This window comes from Danio aesculapii, chromosome 5 (assembly GCF_903798145.1).
Source record: "Danio aesculapii chromosome 5, fDanAes4.1, whole genome shotgun sequence".
Taxonomy (NCBI): domain Eukaryota; kingdom Metazoa; phylum Chordata; class Actinopteri; order Cypriniformes; family Danionidae; genus Danio; species Danio aesculapii.
In genome coordinates, this window is record NC_079439.1 from 37,063,749 (window position 1) to 37,076,501 (window position 12,753).

General features: G+C 36.7%; 1 protein-coding gene across 2 annotated transcripts in view; it reads left to right on the top strand.

Annotated features, from left to right (window-relative positions):
* ar (androgen receptor) overlaps positions 1-12,753 on the top strand; it is a 126,900-nt gene that overhangs the window by 105,516 nt on the left and 8,631 nt on the right. For both annotated transcript variants that reach the window (XM_056458089.1, XM_056458090.1), the window contains 3 exons: positions 9,672-9,950; positions 11,716-11,860; positions 12,516-12,646. In XM_056458089.1, coding sequence (XP_056314064.1) covers positions 9,672-9,950; positions 11,716-11,860; positions 12,516-12,646 — 555 coding nt within the window. The remainder of the gene's footprint in view (positions 1-9,671; positions 9,951-11,715; positions 11,861-12,515; positions 12,647-12,753) is intronic.

Genomic DNA, 12,753 nt, shown 5'->3' on the forward strand with positions numbered 1-12,753 from the left:
AGTGAATGTTTTGGTTTTTGAATTTCACAGTGATGTAAACCGTAATCATGGTTTTACTCTAAGTAATCACCAATCACAACAGCCTGGACCATCAGACCAATCAGGGCAAAGTAGATTCTCAGAAAGGAGTGGTTTAGAAAGAGACTGGATTTTTAAACGAACTGTTTCAGACACTTTGAGAAAAGAGCTGATGCTGCAATGTACTTTAAGAGAAAACTAAAGTATTCCTTGACCTTAAGAGGAAGTAAACCTGTTGTAGGTGACCTCCAAAACTAAATTAGAAAGCTTTAAAATAGCATAGGAGCACATAAAGAGATGGAAAATCACGATGTTCTATAAGTTGCTCTTTCTATGTAGACTGTCATAAATTTCAGTTTCTAAAAATGTTAAACATAATTTGCTGGCAGTTTGGGTGGGACATATCCCCACCACAGTCCTCACTATTTGAAAGCCTTTGAGAAAAAAGACTAGTATGTTGATGGGTTATTTAACGCAATGTATAAAAGCATCTTTAACCTGTTCTTTCTGATTATTGAATTTATTAATGTAATGCAAAATACTTTCCTGCTGATTAGGCAGGCCTTATCTATGAACCTTGTCACATACATCAGGATTAATAAATAATAAACTGCATAATTATGTGCACAACACCACACACTCTGGGCTGTAAGCTTTTAATGTGTGATCATAAGGTTATGTAAACTTTCCTTTTAAGCAGATTCAATATGCTAATCGCATGAATGGAGTTTAAACACAAATTGCATTAAATAATTGTAAAAAGTGCACATTTTAAAAATCGCTTGAGCTGATATTTTATTCTATTCAATAGAGATGTAAAGCTGCACCCTATCCAGTTCAAAGCACCAGAGTCCCTACCACCTTTTAAGCCAAATCTAGTAGTGGTTAAATGTAATAAGATCTTATCCCTGCTGTTGCGTAGAGAATGCATTGATTTAATTTTTTTTTACTAGGCCAGTAAAAAGGCTTTTCTTTAGCCACCTTGTAGGCAATCAGAAATAATTTGTCTCAAGAGAATAACTGATTGCATTGATATTGATATATGCCTGTGCTTTAATGTAAATATTACAGGCAGAAGCATATTACGAGCATATGCAATAAGGCAGTGTACCATGCAGTTCAGTACTCATGAAGAATGTATGAAAATACAGCATATTTGTCGAATACAGCATTTTGTTTATTGAGTGTAACAGTTATTAATTTATTTTCATTTTTTGTTAGCAAATTGCCTCTAACTTGCAGGTCCATGCTTATTATGTAGGTGTGTCTGCGGGGTTCTGCAGAGTGTACATTTTGGCGAATCCCCTTAGAATATTTCGCAATGGCTTTTTAGTCACCATAACGTATAGACACTAAAGAAAGAAGTCGCTGGAGCAGCTAAACAGCAGACACAGAACAACTGACTCAAGAAAGGGAAACAAGAAAGGGACAAGGTTCGAGGCAGGAAGAAAAATACTCAGGACTTAAGCCCAGAAAAGCCTGTGCTGTCAATATCCCTATTGAAGACAAAGCCTACTGGGGATCGCATGGGGGAAAAGGACTAAGGATGATTGCTTTAAGAAAAGAAACACGATAAAATATAGTGCATTCATAGAGGTAAAACAACAGCACAAACAAGGTGAATGACAATGCATTAATATCAAAAGGTGCTAGGTTAGTGTGCACAGATGATCATCATTTTATGACAGCATTTATAATTGAGGACACTCAAGAAAAAGCAGCCTTTGAGCAATTTGCAGTGGTTGCCCTGACAGGTGCAGGTGCCGGTTACTCTAGGTTGCGTATTTTGAAGTACTTTTGTGTGTAATGACATTTAAAACTGGCTTCTGATTTTTCGGGAGCAGTTCATGGCTCTGCAGGGGACTGTTGGGTATCAGGGCTGTAATTATCAGAGAGGGTGTCGTTAAGGCGATGCACTGTCACACTTTTAGCAGCAGTGGCCCAAAGTGCGCATTTTGTGTGTCCGTGTGTATGTGATAAAAATGTGGTGTCAGACGACACACATCTTCCCCGTTTCCTCCCCTGACTCACGAGCTCAGGGTTTTTTATATTTTTGGGTTTTTTTTTTAGTTAAAAAAAAGTGAAATCTTTCTTGTTCTAAGTAGGCATCTGAGACAGTTTACAGATCCCCTCCAGCTCTGGACTGTGGCCTGTTCATTGCGCTCTTTTTGATGTATTAATGTTTGACTCATAATCTCGTCTCCCTTTAGAATTATATAAATTCCTCTAAAGAGCCACTGGGAGACAGAAACTGACTGGAAAACCTCAAGTTTGGAGACAGTTTAACTCCAGGCTTTGGCTTGTAGGTGTAGGGTAGGGAAGGTACAGCTCCTTCTCTTGGCTCTTGCATTGTGTGGAGGCATCTTTAAATGTATAGAAATGCTGTAGGTGGGTTTTGGGGAGAAATTGTACCAGTTTATTGACAAACATATAGTTTATTCCCTCTCAAAACTCTCTGAAATAGTCTAAACTGTTTTAATGGTAGAAATATTAAAGTGTCTGATAGAATTCACTTGTTTTGCATTGTATATAGTTTTTTTTAAAGATACATAGACTTTTAAAATGTTATTTGTTATTTGTTTATTGTTTGCATAATTGTGATTTATCTAATTTAAGACATTAAGAGTAATTGCATATTCTATGTAGTGCATATTTAATTTATTTTTATTTAGTAATAATTTATAATTTAATTTAATTTATTTTTATTTAGCAATCAAACAAATGGCATTGGAACATTCTACTCACTGAAAAATCCTTATTGGTGAAAATGCATCAAGGTTTTCTTGAGTACATGTAGCAGATTGGAATGATTTCTGAGGGATCACGTGATCCCTGGACTGGGAAAATTGATGCTGTGAGTTTAGCTTTGACATCACAGGAATAAATTACACTTTAAAATATGCATATTAATTGCATTTAATTGCTTTCAATTTTTGTAACTTTTTAAAAAATTACATTTTTTACTGTACTTAGTGATTGCAGCTTTGGAACCATAAAATCCTTTTTTTCCTAATACATTTAAATATCTGACCAAAAATTGAAGAGTAGTCTTTATAGAAATGTGCAAAATATTAAGAGATCTCTTTACATGTATCAGTTTCTCTGGATTTATGATCAGGGCCAGACAAAATCTGCAGATATTTTTTGCTATTTTTGAGAAGAATTTTGTAAAAATAATAATAATACTAAATAAAAATCTGATGATTTATGTGGAATGATTTTGTAAGTATAGTAACTGTATATTTAACACATGAAATAAAAATATAATAACCTTTATTAAAGGTTTTCAATGCAAACCCAATTAGAAGCATTTGTTTGGTAAACACACATGTATATAAGTAAATAAATGGGCTAATCTGTGGGCTGATTTCTGTGGGCACAGATTACAGATTCTGTGTGGGCCTAGCTATGGGTATGAGTAAAATGTTAACATTAGTTTTATTCTATAAATGTCTGATTTCATCTCTTTTGAATTTCAAATAAAGTACTGCCATTACGAGAGCATTTCTTCTGAAAATTACAGTTGTTCAAATCAAAAAATCAACAGTAACAGAATTGTCAAGTGGTCTCTTCATTTTATTTGAAGCTGTATGTGTGTATTTAATATTCTATATCTGATGTCCATCTCTCCTTTTCCCTCTATAAACACAACAGATGCTTTAACATATATCAAATTCCACCATACAAAGGATGTAAGTCACTTTATTTTCAGTAAACATCCCATCTGGAATTGATTTTTGATTTGACTTTTTCCATTAGGTAAGTCCATCTCCCTAACTGAATGATAAGTGGGAGTTTATCCAGGGGATTGTGTGTGTATGTTTGGATTTACTTTACTATCGGTTGGAGAACTGTTTTATTAGCCAAATATGACAGAACCTGTCTCTGTAGGCATTTAAAGATCATTGAGTAAAATAAATGCTTTTCTAAATATATTTTCTTTATATATTGTAGAGTTGTAGAAAGTCTTACTGCAGACAGATTCATAGATGTGGATGAACATTTAGCAGTCAGATTAAATAAATGCACTTTTAAAGAGCGTTAACGACTTTAAAATACTTAATCATGTGCTTTAACACATTAACTGTGACAGTAAAAAAAGAAGAAGATGAAAGTGATCTTCATTTTCAGAATACAAATGGGTAGTAAAAGTGGGGAAAAAAATTCCTTTTAAACGATTTTATAGCTTCGGCTAAAAACCACTGGTGTTTTTTTGCAATTTGTCAGTCTCGAACAGTCTAGTCTCTTTTCTCATTACATTTCTGCTCACTCCTCCTAACCGAGCGTATCATATTTCAGATGCACTTACAGCTCAGGCTCAGCTTTGTAACAGATGGTCTCACATACATCTTCCTTGTGTGTGTCACATACAGTGCAAAGTAATGCAGTCTCTTTAGGATGCTTGACTCTTGCACTCTGACTCTGACTGAGCCAAGACAGGCCTGTAAATCCTTTGATGTCATCTCCTGGTTCCTGCAGTATCTTTCAATCAGCTCTTGGGATGAATCGCGGCCCGGGTGGATTGCCAGTGATGTGAAATCTTTTCCATTTGTAGATGAATTGTCGATGATCTTTCAGCGTGGATGTGACAGTGGAAATGGACACTAAAGCTTTTCCAAGACTCACAACCACTAAGAGCAAAGCAGGCCACATGTTTCTGGTGTTTATATAAGGCGTCTTATTCTTTCATAACGATTTAGGCGTCTGATTTCAGGTATTTTATGTAGTGGCAAAGGCAGAGGTGATCTTACCATTACAAATTGATTAAAGTGTGAAATTAGATTTTCTTTTTAGGATTTTTTTTTTAAATGCAGCTTCGTATACTTTAATTCAGTAATATAATCAGATCAGTTTTAATTAAATAAAAACAAAAACACAATATGATATATAAGAGAAGAAGAAATGAAATGGCTAACATTCCTGAGAAATAATGAGGTCAGTCTTTTAATCAGTGTTGGGCAATGTTACTCAGATATCATTTATAATGTATTACTTGTTACTGATACCAGTAAAGCACAACACTGCAGCAGCATAAACATCTTTTTTTCTCTTTATTTTAAATAAATACTTTATTCAGAACTGGAAAAAATAAAAAATATAATTAAAACATAATTTTTACAGGCTTCAAGCCTAAATAAATTTACTTCAAGTGAAACTGAATCTTCCAGTGTGTTGGAAATGCTTCATACAGTACAAACACTTGCTTGTCTCTTTCATTGGCTCCAAAATAATGTTTACACTTTTTGTGCACATTTTACATGCTTGATGTTACTCACATTAGGATTTTTAAAAGTAATTTATTTTAAAAAAAAGCATTTATTTTCGCACCATTTGCAGAGTCAGAAAAGCTGAAATAATGGATTCAAATTACTAGCGGTGTTAAGTTTTTATTTGTGGCTTTTTCTGATTTATTTGTTTAAATGTCTCGTTGTGCAACTAAAGCCTTGATCTTCCTGCTGATGAGAACAAATAGTAGATGTAGTGTGGTTGTAAAAGTGTTGCACACGATGCATCTGTTTGTGGTAAGAGAGCTACTGAAGAGAGCAGATGGCGGTGAACAAGTGGACGGATCAGCCCTCTTTCCCGACACGTTTGATTCCTGCCTCTATAAAGCCGTTTGAATAGTTTCACCTTTCAGACTCAAATGACACACTGGATCAATTTACTACTAAATGCATCCTCTCTGTTTCTAGACTGCTCATAGTGTCACGCTCACACTCGTTGTCTCTTGTTTTCTCTGCTTTGTGGACATGCTTGTTGTCTCCATTAGTAAATGGCTCATAAATAACGAGTCCCTGGTGTCATGTGATTAACTCCATCAATGAATGAACTAGCTGTTTCTTTGTTTATTTTTTATTTACTTTTTGCTTTCTTCACAAAACGGCATAATTGCGCAAATAATCACACCTAGTCTGAACTTGTGATACCCATACAGTGAAATCACACATCTAAAAGAATAAACATGTCTCAAAGGGAGACTGTACAGTTAAATATAAATCATTTCTTGGTGTTCAGGTCTCACAGCATTTTTCAGGTTTGATGTAGCCCTGTCATCCTGCTATCTTTGCTGGAATGTAACATCTCATTGTCAATTTGCAGTTCTGTTCTTCAGGTTTTCTTATTTTATCTGGTTGCTTTTAAAACTTTTGTAATTCTTAAAAAAGTTTTAAAGCACTTCTTATTATTATTCATATTGTTTTATCCGGAAACACATTTTATGCACAAAATAAGAAGTCTTAATTAAGTGTATAATTGTTGTTTTAACAGCCAATATTATTTAAATGCATAAAACTATGTAAAATGCTCAGTATGAGGTATAAAAAGGGCCAAAATAAATTGTTAGCAGATGCCAAGCAAAGTCTATGAATGCTGCAATGACTTCTAGTTGACATGCAGAGTTCTTTGTAAACAGTAAAATGTCTGATGGGATCTCTGTACAAATAAGAATTCTAGATTCCACCATCAGGTAATTTGTTCATTCTTACGAACAGTTCTGTCAGCTAATGTCTACGTTTTAATACTTTTAACACTAAAAACTTTAGTTCCCCGTAACTTACTTCCGAAAAATCCCAAAACTGTCTCTCTGCAAGTGAGAGACAGAAGTCTTCATGCACAAATCTGTCATCATGGCTTAAAGTGCACATCAGTCAAAACTTTTCACAGATTCTGAGTGGAGCCCAGAATGCCAAAAACTCTGAAACAAAACGCTTGCTCTCATATAACGGTAAACTGTTGACTTATCTACGGTATTCGCCATTGAGTGCTGGCATCTCACTCATCTGCGAATTTTTAACACATTCACCTGGTTCCTCCAGTTCCTGCTTTAAGTCTGAGCAAATGTTGTCAGCAACACCATTTACCCAATTACTCACGCACTTTCAGAGACTCCAGCAAATCACTTCACGTGTGTTTTGAAATGTTGAGGTTTCAGAATTGCTCAGTGGAGTCACAGTTTGATTTTAGAGATGACATGATGATGAGCAGACTTTCTCTTTTTAAGACGGTTGAATATGGACGTATGCTTGTTTAATACAGTCCGTCCTATAATGTTAAAGAGCCCCTATTTTGCATTATAAAAGGTCATATTTTGTTTTTGCGGGTCTCTAACAGCAGGCTGATATGCATGCAAGATCAAAAAAACACTTTCATTGTCTTATAATATGCATTTATTTTTACTTAATTATCCTAACGACTCCTATATGATTTGTTCAGCAATTCATTTGTTACCAAACCCTTCCTTTGCATGAGGCTAATCTGTTGTGATTGGTCGACTAGGTTCAGCGCGAGACACAGAGAAACGCCCACCATAGCTATGAGGTAGCACAGACTGCAGGAATGCAGTAAAGCCATGCAATTAAACACCAGCATATTACTCTACTATTAACCCTAACTCCAAGTAATAACAGTGATACACATTCAGTATTAATCCACACAGTGGCAAAAGTTGTGAGGAACAGAACAACTGATGGTCGCCATAGCAAAGACAAATGGCAGAGGATTGCAAGTTCAAAAATGCATTTGAATCAGTAAAGGAAGAAGCACGCGTCGCATTTTCAAAGTGGTTTTGGAGGCAATATGTAAATATCCCATAAAGATTTAACCTGAGAGAGACAGAACAAGCACTGATCTATAATAGATAAGTGATTACAAGCCATGCAGAGCAATTACAAGTTACAACACACAATTAAATAACATTACATATTTTGCGAACTACTCAAAACAAGGCAACAATTTTAATGACACTTACATGTTCCGATCCAGAGGAAGAAGAAATTGGTCCATATGAACTGTAACAGTTACTGACTAAGTCCCATACTTAGTCTCTGCTGCTCCTTCCTTTAATAGCAAACGGCCAACGAGTCCCGCGTTGCAGCATAGCTTATTGTATCAAAAATCAGAAAAAGGACTGAAAAAAACACAGCACAGGGTTGGCTATACTGTGGTATTGTTGTGAAAATGAACTTGAACCCTTTATTCCCCACAGCCAAATCTCCATCTGTCAGTGATCGTCATCTTGATGTCATGATCAGTCTCGTGATCCCCCATGCTCAGCTAGTGTCTGAAGGGAAATTCGCGTTCACATTTTACCAAAACCGGCATTTCATATTTGGTGATGTACTGTGCTTACTACGTCGACACATTCAAGCAAAAGGTTCGAACCAAACATGATTAATTTATTTGACTCTGAGTCGACTCTTTCGTTAAAGAATCAATAGTTTTAAACACGGTGCACTTTCAGGCTTAAAACTCAGTTGGATATTTTCATTCACTTAGTGCTGTGTTACACACTGCATGAAAGGTCATTTTCTACAACCCATAATAGGGGGTCTTTAACATTGCAGTATTATTCGCCTTTCTTATAATTTTGAGTCTGTTTGAAGCTCATGCAATCTCAGACAAAAGCTATGTGCAAGAGACCATGTTTAGCAGCAGAATCTTTGGTGCTATTTGCCATCTGATGTTTTTGCTTGTATTAGCCAGAATAGCAGGTTTATGTGTCTTCGGAAAAGAGAATACTTGGTGGCGCCTTTGGCACCTTGCCACAAGTTTACCACAAACCCCTAGGCTTTTGGTAAACCACCTCAGGAAAAAGTTATAATCTTACTCTCTCCCCATCTCCGGTGCTCTACCACTCTTCATTTTAGACCACAAGCAGAGCGGCTCCAGCATCTCGTCAGCAAAATTGGAGCCACCTTTTTGTGTGGACCTCAGAGGGAGTCAATTTCACTCGAGTTTGTCCTCTTATCCAGCAACGTAGAGCTTTTTAGGCATTTAAATCAGCAGCTTCGCAAATAATTCAAGTGTTTTTTTTTAATAAAGACTTTTTTTTTCTCTTTCCATTTTGGATCGGCATTCTTAATGTGCCATTAAAGTCTGCAAGTTGTAAATCATCTCAACTGATAGTCTTTCATTCCTCACCCTAACGCTGCCCATTGAATAATGAGCATCTCTGATTTATAATTCAGAGTGGAGAGCGTGAGAGTTAAGCATCATAACTAAACCACAGCCACTCACTGGAGCTGAAGCAAAACTGTTGCTACTGTAGCCACTAATTAAAGTGCACATACACACGCACACTCATATTTACATCTTCATTTAATTCACATTATTAGCAGCAGCCTCGGAATACAGATGGTTTTTCTCTGCTGTGCATATTTAACTCATGGAAGAATAATGAGTGTTTCTGGTGGCAAAATGCACATCCGCTGCAAGTATTAGGCAAATGACGCATGTTTTGCATTCTAGAACGACTGTACTTCTGCTCCACGTTACTCAAATACATCAATGCAGATACGTTAATCCTGTCAGGTCCTTTGTTGTAGTGGCAGCCGAGGGAAAAGTACATCGTCTCAGGTGTGTTTTGCGGCCAGTAATCATTCTTTGTGCTGACTGGCAGGAGATAATGTAGAGGACAGACTACCCGTCGCACTGCAGGTTTTATCCTCTGTTGTGTAATAGAGATATTCAAGAGCAGAAATAAGATCATGCCAACCTCATTACTCACAGACCACCCGCTTCATTGGTTTCTAAATAATAAAAAAAAATGAAGATGTGTTCCAGATTAATAATGTGTTTTCAGTGCAGCTTAAATTTACAAAGCAATACTTCCAGCTCTGTTTATTACAGTATATTGTTTTTGTTCTGTGCCACAGCCCGCAAGCTGAGGAAGATTGGACAGATGAAAGGTCCGGATGAGGTCGGCGCAGTTCAGGGCCCGTCGGAGACTGTCCAGTGCATGTCGCCCAAGCCCAACCTGACGTTCCACTCGCAGTTGATCTTCCTGAACATCCTGGAGGCCATTGAGCCCGAGGTGGTGAACGCCGGCCATGATCATGGTCAGCCTGACTCAGCGGCTGCTCTTCTCACCAGCCTTAACGAGTTAGGAGAGAGGCAACTTGTCAAAGTAGTGAAATGGGCCAAAGGACTTCCAGGTAATTAAAGCATGCCAAACTGTCACTCATTTTAGATGAGGATGTTGGCTTCTAGAAAGGGACCATTCATATAGTTTATCCATTTTTTTATCTATTAATGTCATTCAAAAATACAAGTAATTTGACTTTGCGATACAGCTCTTTAGTGATCAAGTTTCATGTTGTTTTTCATCTATCTGTCTATCATTTAAAAATATATTTTTCATTAACAAATAATACTTGCTTTCAGCTCAATTTTGATAAGTTTTCTGACCATTTGTTGAATGAATGAATTTTAAGATATAAATAATATATATTTAGAAGTAAAAAATATATATTTATTATATATTGTCATCGATAAAGAACAACATAACAAGATGAAGATGCTGTTTTAGATCAGGACAACAGCAGATAATTATTTGGTTGTTTGTTCACAGTGATTTAATTATGGTTTGTATTTCCAGTTCAGAGGCTTGAGGAGAGTAGGTGTTGTGTAATCTACTTCACTCTAATGGCTTTGATAAAAGGCTTTTTGAAAAGGCAGACTTCAGTCATATGTAAAACACCATAGCAAAGCCATCAAATCCTCTGGAGAGAGAAAGGGGCGTGGTTTGATTTGTAACATTTATTTGAACCTCAGCATGTGATTAGTTGATGGAACCAGGCTGATGTGATTGGTTGCGGTTCTTCTGTTATTGATAGCATTAATAAAGCTGTAAGGCCTGGCGTTTTATTTTGCACTCAAGCCAGTCATGAATCAGTTCTAAGGAAAGTGAGATCAAGTTTTAGCCTGGAATATTCAGAAGGTTTCCTTTCATTCTGAAAGGGCTGCCTGGTCCTGAAAATCCACAGTTTATCTAGGGCTGCATGATATTGGAAAAATCTGATATTGCGATATTTAATTTTTCTGCTATAAATATTGTGATATGAATGCAGTTTCAGAAGATGGTTTGACAGTTTTTTGGGGGAGTCTAACAGTATTCAGGTACAGAAATATAATATTTACAATGCAAAAAAAATGCTTTTCTTACTTTTTGTCTTGTTTCTTGTCCAAATATCAGAAAAAAATCTTAGAACAAGTTAAAATATTGTTTCGTTTTCACCGTCAGAAGAAATAAGTGAAAATTAATAGTTTTTTTGCTAGTTTTAAGAAATCTGCCAGTGGGGTAAGTGAAATAATATTGTTTTCGCTTTGAAATTTAGATATTTGGACTAGAAATTAGACAAAAATTATAAGTAACTATTTTTTTGCATAAATTATATAAATTCAATATAAATACAGTTCTTAAATACAATACTGTAGCTCCTGGTCAAATGTAAATCAGACTGGACATTGGATATCTTTGCGATGTGACTATTGCAGATGCGCACGTTGCAATATCGATGCTGAAACTATATATTTTGCAGCCCTAATGTGATCACACTTTATTTTAAGTACATCTCTTTGCGCTAAGAACCAAGTAACTAAGACTTTTATCTCAATAAACTTGTTAATAATTAGTAAGGCCAGTATCTTAATAATAGGCAGTTAAAAATCCAGTAGTTAGTAATGGGAATTAATAATAATAACGGGTATATAATTTTTTCTTTGTTTGTTTTTTGGAGATTTTTTGGGGGGAGAGTAATGGCAGGTAAAGTCTGATTCATGACTTGAGCTGGCAGAGCTGAAATAGAGTCGTAAATGAAGTTGGTCTGAAAAAATAGCACCCAGGCAGCTGACAAACTGTGAGCTATAGGCAGTGAACACAAAGCACAAATATGTCTCCCATCTCTCCCCGTCTCTCAGGTTTCCGTAACTTGCACGTGGATGATCAGATGACAGTCATACAACACACCTGGATGGGAGTGATGGTCTTTGCTCTGGGTTGGAGGTCCTACAAGAACGCCAACGCGCGGATGCTGTACTTCGCTCCAGACCTGGTCTTCAATGAGTCAGTCTCATTCTCTCTCTCTCACGTCCACACTGCTCTTATTTGCCTGTTTTCTTTTGTGTCCAGCATCCATCCGTGCTCTGCATTGTTGCCTTCTCTCTCTCATTCCATTTTCTTCCTCCGCCCATTTGTTCGTCTTGTAAATGTACTAATCCATCTCTCCTCACACTCATTTTTCTTTCATTTCTTCTCAGCGGCCTTTTCTCTACCTTATTCCATCTCTCTGTCTTCCTCTCTCTCTCTCTCTCTCAGTCGGGCAGGTACATATCTTGTACTTCATGCACACAATAACAGTCTCGTCGTGGATGCTTCCAAGATTCATTTATAATTTACTGCTGGCTTATTATGGTGTGGAGGATCTTTGTCACAAACACAATCCCGGGAGAGATTGGATTTTTTAGGGGGCTCGCATGCTTTCAATGGCCTTTTTCACCAATACCTGAAATAGAGACTTCCTTCCCAAATGCATCTTGGCCATTTTCCATACTAGTTCAGTGCTGCTATCGGAAATTGTGTTTTAGCCATGAAATAAATTTCATTAAGCTGGTGATTTGGCAGTCATTAGATAACTGACCGCACTGTTTTGTAGGTATTACTGTAATTAGCAAGTTGAAATGTCCTGTGTCTGTCTGTTAATCTTCCTCTTTTCTGTCAGTCGTAGGATGCACGTCTCCAGCATGTACGAGCACTGTGTTCAGATGAAGCATCTCTCGCAGGAGTTTGTGCTGCTACAGGTCACACAGGAAGAGTTCCTCTGTATGAAGGCCCTCCTCCTGTTCAGCGTCAGTGAGTTTACCGCAGCGCCCGTGTGTGTGTGTGTTTGTGTGTATGGATGGTCATAATACACTTTTCTCTCAGAATACTCTTGGATATTCACACCTGCTTTAATAATT